The following is a 6296-nucleotide window of genomic DNA, read 5'->3' on the forward strand; positions in this document are numbered from 1 at the left end:
ACATTTATAAATAGCGAGTTTGATGGTAAAAACATTTTTTAAAATTACTCCCTTCATCCCATTGTAAGGGTAACAATTGATTTCGACCCGAGTTTTAAGAAAAGTAAAGAAAATTGGTTAAAAAGATAGTTGAATGTAGGTCTCATTTTTATATATACAGTAATAAAATATGAGTGAAATTAGATTAGTGGAATGTTGGTCTATTACCACTTATTAGAAGTCCTAAAGTGAAATGAACTAAAATAGAAAATTGAGACTCCTAAAATGTGACGGAGTGAACTACGTAGCACTAATGTCATTATAAGTGTTAGGTCTTAGTCTCTTAGATATCTGAAAATTGTTTATATGATAATGCAGCTCAAGAGCTAGAAACAATTCAGAATATTGTAGTACTAAGAGAGTCTTCCTTGAAGAGTTGCCTCTCAAGCACAAGAGCTTAATTCCGTAGGTTGAGTCTACATAATTATTTTGTTGCTCAATATATTCTTTTAATCGAGAAATTTTTTTAAAAAATTAAAGATTATATCAATGTACATTTGAACCCAAGACTTTGTATCTCGAGCATTAATTACTACTCCCTCCGTCCCGCTTAATATGATACATTTTTCTTTTTAGTTTGCCTCAACTAAGATGACACATTTCTTTTTTTGGAAACTCTCTCTCCAATTAATACATCCAACCACTTTTTCACACTCATATTAAAGTATTCTTCTTTCTTTTTTTCTCTATATTAATACTTACACCTACATTTTCTCTCTCCAATTAAACACTTTAACCAACAACTCCTAAAATCCTGTTCCGGCTAAGAAATGTGTCATCTTAGCCGGGAGGGAGGGAGTAGCACAATATGAACTCACATACAAAAAATAAAATTTGACATTATTAATAATACAATTGTTGCTCAATATTGCTTTTACAAAAGGTTAGCAATTTCTTTTCTTCAAGGAATCACTTTAATACACTACTATTCATTGTATAGTTCTTATTCATGAACAAAATAACATGTCTTCACATACGATAATCACTACACCTCAATTATATATCGAACTTACTCAATTTGAATTAAAATTATCAGTGATACTCTCACTGTTCATAAAAAAAATAATCTCATTTTGTCACTTTACAATATCCATAAAAAAAGTTTCATTTCTAAAAATTGAATGTTTCTCCCTTATACTTTATCCACTTATAATCTTCTCTCTCATACTTTATCCACTATTTTTTTCTCTGTTTATCTCTTACTTTTCCCCCCTTTTCTCATTCTTTTTTACTTTACCAATTTCACATTAAACCCTATCCCGCGTCCACAAATAGAATTATTTTTTATGGACGCATGGAATATTACTTAAAGTCATAAAATTAGAAACCCCACCGACACATGAAACCTCAGTTTTTTACTGTGTGCTATTTTGTTTAAAACAAAAAAAAGAATAAATGGTTGATAGTCCCATGTGAGTGTGATGACCTCCACCCATATTATATACATACACTCAGCATCACCATCCAATCCTCACTCTCACTCTTCCACCGTCACACATATAATTTGCAGAATTCCTTTTCTAAATTAAACATCTGAAAATGGCGAGATTTATGCCGGTACTTGTTGCTGCTTGCGTGGTTCCGGCGATGGTGAGCGCTGGTTTCGTGAGCGAGCCATTCCATTTGCAGGGAAGTGTCTACTGCGACACCTGCCGCTGTGGCTACGAGACCGACGCCACTGAGTACATGGCCGGTCAGTAATTGTGTGTGTTAACTTGCATTAATTGCTTCCTTTTTGGTGGATTTTTTGTCTCAAGTTTTAGTGATAGGGTTTTTTGTTTCATGTTTGCGTAAAATATTCTTCCTTTTCATTATAGTAGAATATTGGAGTACTACAAGTTTGAGAAACAATTTGCCAAAATGAGGGGTGCGTAACCTATTCAAGATCGAACCTTGAATATAATTTAAAAATCCATCTAATTCATCAGTTTTAATTATTCATGAATTGAAATAAGTTTAAAATCAAGGTATAGTTTTTTCCAATTTTACTCTCCCCGTCCCATTCTAAGTGGAGCTTTATAATTCGGCAAAAGATTTTACGTAGTGTGGTTATGTGAGTAAAGTGAAGCGAATATAGTAGTAGAGTGGAAAAAAGTAGAAAGAGTGATGTTTTTATATTTAGAAATGTGTCATTTATAGTGAGACATCTCAAAAATGAAAATGTGTCACTTAAAGTGGAACGAATGGAGTAATAATTATTAACTATCACACAGTTAGATCCAGCTAATCTCTAATAGAGATTTGGCAATAATATGATAAAAAGTTGGGTTTCAACTAATTTGAGTTAATCTATTGGATTTCATGGATGCCACAAGTAGTAAAGAAAACATACATAAGAACCGATGCCAACCGGGTCGGTTAGCATGCGTTAATGATAGTGAAACAATTTAATCAAGTTGGAATAATATGTTTTGATGAAGTGAAACATAAATATTACTCCCTCCGTCTACTAATTATAGCCTTATTTTGATTCAACACGAATTTTAAGAAATTATTTAATTTTGTAAAGAAAAATGGAGAAAGGAGTTAGTGGAATATGAACCCCACTTTTATACATTGATATTATAATAGAATGTGAGTCACTTAGAATCGACAAAGGTAAATGGGACTTTAAATCTCGGACACCCCAAAATGGCAAGATGAGACATTTTTTCACGGACAAATGGTTATTAGTCTAAACTAGTCGAACATGGTGCAGGTGCCACCGTTAGAATTGAGTGCCGCAGCAAGGACTCCGACAAGATCACCTTCACGACAGAGGCCGTGACCGGTCCCGATGGGCGTTGGAACGTGGACGTGACGAGCGACCGCGGTGACGACACCTGCGATGCTGTCCTGGTGAAGAGCGCCAACCCCGAGTGTGCCACCCCGAACGCTGGGCGAGACCGCGCTCGCGTGATCCTCACCCGCAACAACGGCATGACCTCCAACATTCGCTACGCAAACAACATGGGATTCCTCAAGAGGACGCCATTGGCCAATTGCGCTCAGATCCTCCAGAAATACCAAGAAACAGAGGAGTTTTGAGAGATCTTTTCTCTTTTTAGAACATCCTATGTTTTATTGTATGGTATTTGTAATGCCCCACTTTTCGAACCCTAAGACGATTGCTTTAATTTCTTTTAATATCGCGAATTAAATGACGAATTGTTATGTGATTTCTTTGGTAACCTAATTTTGATTTGACTGAGTCAACTTCGTTGATTTTTATGATGTGGCTTTTAAATAATTGATGCGGGATGAAATATATTGCGGTGAATTTTTTCCTATGGGTGAGTGAGATTAAATAGGATCATCAATTTTTCATCTTGCCCTTTTTGACCACTATTAATTATTGGAGAGAAATTCTATTTTCTTGGATTTAATTATTTGTTTGGGATAATCATCCAAATTAAATCCAAAGCCCAATTACTTTATTTCTTCATGAGAAAAAATCGATCTCTATGCTACTCCAAGGGAGGTTTCAAAATTTCCCTAACTATGGGAGGAGGAAATTATTCCACTATATTAATTGATCTCCTAATTATTTCTTTCCATGAATGAATTGGAATATCCTAGCAAATCTTGCCTTACCTTATTCTATTAAAGATTTGGAAATTTTTCTTTGTGGGAGGCACCCAATTACACGCCTACTTCCCTATGATTTGGAAGGATTATTATTAATTTTCTGCTCCGTATTATTTTATTCTACTCCGTGAAATACAAAATTTAATCATAGGCTAATTAAATAGCCTATGATTTTCGAAAATTTCCCCTTATTCCTCCAAATAGTTCACGCCAATCTCCCCCTCAAATCTCCTTCAAACCTTCATTTAATTATTTCTCCAAATCTCCTTTAATTAATTGGGATTCCATTGAGCTCTATAAATAAAAGGGGGAAAGAAAAAAACCCTAAACCAAAACTACACGCTTCCCTCCCTTCTCATTCCACACGCCCCATCTCCTCCCCACACCTCTCCCACTTGTTCTTCTACTCCACTCAAGATCTTTTCATCATTGCCAAGAGTTGTTGAAGAATCAAGATTTATATTTGTTCTACCGATCGTTTCAATCAAGAAAGGTACAATCGAACTTTTTCTTCATCATCTCCATTCAAACATTGTTTTGACTCCCTCATGCATATAGTGAGTGTAGGGATTTCAAATCTAGGAATTTAATCGGTGGGAATTCGTGTCTGAATGAGAACAAATTGTGAATATGCGTTTTGAATGAATTTGTGTGAAGTCTAAATGAATCATGGGTGAATGATGTGTGACTATATGAGAACATGATTGTGAGAACCTTTTTAAGCATGGTTGTGTGCTGGAAGTAGAAAAAGGTTGTGTTTGCATGAATGAGGATAAAACCCTAATTCGAATTTTGAAGCATGAAATCTGTAGTGTTCGGACAATACGTTCCGACGCATGTTTGACCGACCAAACGAACTCCGTTTTGTACGATTCTTTTTTCTGAGTAACCCTCAAGGTGCGTCTGTGTCGTGTGTGAATTTCAACCTATTTGGACGAAAGATGAAATTTTGGTGAATTTTTGAAGTTGACTGCGCAGTTCTGCCAGAAATTATTTTTCTCGACCAGTGAGTTACGTTTTCGATGTGTCTACTATATTGTGGGAAAGTTTCAGCCCCAACGGAGGCCGAATGAATTTTAAATGATTTTTACAAAATGACTGCGCTTTTCTGCGAGATTTCTATCCTTGCAAAATAACGATGTTGTTGTGTTTTAAATGATATACATGATATGTATGTGTTAAGGAACCCACTCTATGATGAAGTAATGTGTTATTCGATGATGCATGCTACGGTGTGCTTCCTTTTGTTGTTGGGGAAAAAGGAAACGTTGGGAACATGCATAATTATGAGTCAATGTTTGTGACTGATTGGTAATACATATTATCTGAAGGTGATTACTCGTGCACGAAGCGTGATAACAAAGGGAAAGAAGTACTTAAGGTCTAAACGGTCGAGTTGGGCTTTCTTTAACTAAGGACAATGTCCTAAATACTTTATTGGTGGAAATTACTATGTTTACCATGCCGTGTTTTGTTTTAACGTGCCTATCTGATGTGGCTTTTGCCACTATTATTTAAATCGAATTCGGGTCCTCGCATGGCCTCAAACCCTACTTGGATTAGTGTACACCTATGGTAGATCGTGTGCTAGCGTACGGGCTGGCCGGTCTAGTGACCTGGTTTGCGGCTGCATTCCTTGTCATGTATTGGTAGATATGGCTAAGGTCTATGGGAAAATGACTGATCAGTCGACTTTTACTATGGGAAATGATTTTGAGTGCCTCTGGCCTTTCTAAAGCTAAACCCCGATAGTTACTTACGTATGGCATGATAAATTATATTTTTACTAAAAAAAATGTTTTCGGCATGAGCCACTGAGTATTATTTTTATAGTCCTCAGCCCTGCATGTGTTTTCCCTATGTGCAGGTTGAGTGGCGACGAGCGGTTGGTGGTGTTGAGCAAATATCAATAAAAACTATGGTTGTCTTGAAACACCGAGTGTCGTTGTGTCTTCACACATGACTTCACTCTTCTCTTGGATGCTTCCGCTGTGACATTTCCTTTACTTGTCTTTTATTAAACTTTGAAGCTGTCTATTTGAATGTTTGAAAACTTGGTATCTTTTGAATAATGTCAAACCCTTGGTCGTTTTATTAATTTTGGGTCAAACCTTTATTGAAACCCTATTTTTCTATGTCTGTTCTTTAAGTTCTTTAATCACGATCTCCCGCATTTATTAACCCTAAAGGGCGGTCGTGACAGTTTGGTATCAGAGCCTCAGTTCTTTCCGCTCTAGACCCAAGAGCCTTGTTGAGTCAAAGTCTATTCATGTGTAAATTTACTAATTGATAATCGTCAAAGGCTCAACACCGCAACTCGCCCCGCCCAACCATGAAGAAAGAGGTAAAAATATTTTTGTGAGTTTTGGATTGAATTACCGAAGCTTGGAGATTTTCAATGGGAATCAAAGATAATATGACGTCTTTGAAAATGTTTCTTGGAAGTGTGGGATGATGAAAATACATGGATATGAAATTGCTTAATACGACTATGGCAAAAATGATGAATATTGTTGTGCACACCCCGATAAGAAAAATCGGCGAACATGTGATTGGACTTCTATGAGTTTGGATAGATGAAATTCTAAATGATTGAAATTACATGAATTGTGAAACGTGATGTATGAGTGTGATTACTTAATTATACTATGAAACAACACCTGTGGGAAATAAGTAAACACTATGGCTTC

At 36.1% G+C, this 6296-nt stretch overlaps 1 protein-coding gene across 1 annotated transcript; it reads left to right on the forward strand.

The window, feature by feature from the left end:
* The first annotated feature begins 1466 nt into the window (after positions 1-1466).
* LOC121767730 (protein DOWNSTREAM OF FLC-like) lies at positions 1467-3179 on the forward strand. Its single transcript, XM_042164058.1, has 2 exons — positions 1467-1732; positions 2738-3179. The coding sequence occupies exons 1-2, from the start codon at positions 1579-1581 to the stop codon at positions 3064-3066; spliced, it is 483 nt and encodes a 160-aa protein (XP_042019992.1). The 5' UTR covers positions 1467-1578; the 3' UTR covers positions 3067-3179.
* Positions 3180-6296: the final 3117 nt, after the last annotated feature.

The sequence above is a fragment of the Salvia splendens genome, chromosome 15, assembly GCF_004379255.2.
Source record: "Salvia splendens isolate huo1 chromosome 15, SspV2, whole genome shotgun sequence".
Lineage (NCBI taxonomy): Eukaryota > Viridiplantae > Streptophyta > Magnoliopsida > Lamiales > Lamiaceae > Salvia > Salvia splendens.

Excerpts from the sequence above, each read along its gene's own strand:
- LOC121767730 (XM_042164058.1), top strand. The coding sequence starts at position 1,579 with ATGGCGAGATTTATGCCGGTACTTGTTGCTGCTTGCGTGGTTCCGGCG. Across the intron at positions 1,733-2,737 it reads CGCCACTGAGTACATGGCCG|GTGCCACCGTTAGAATTGAG; the intron begins GTCAGTAATTGT and ends AACATGGTGCAG.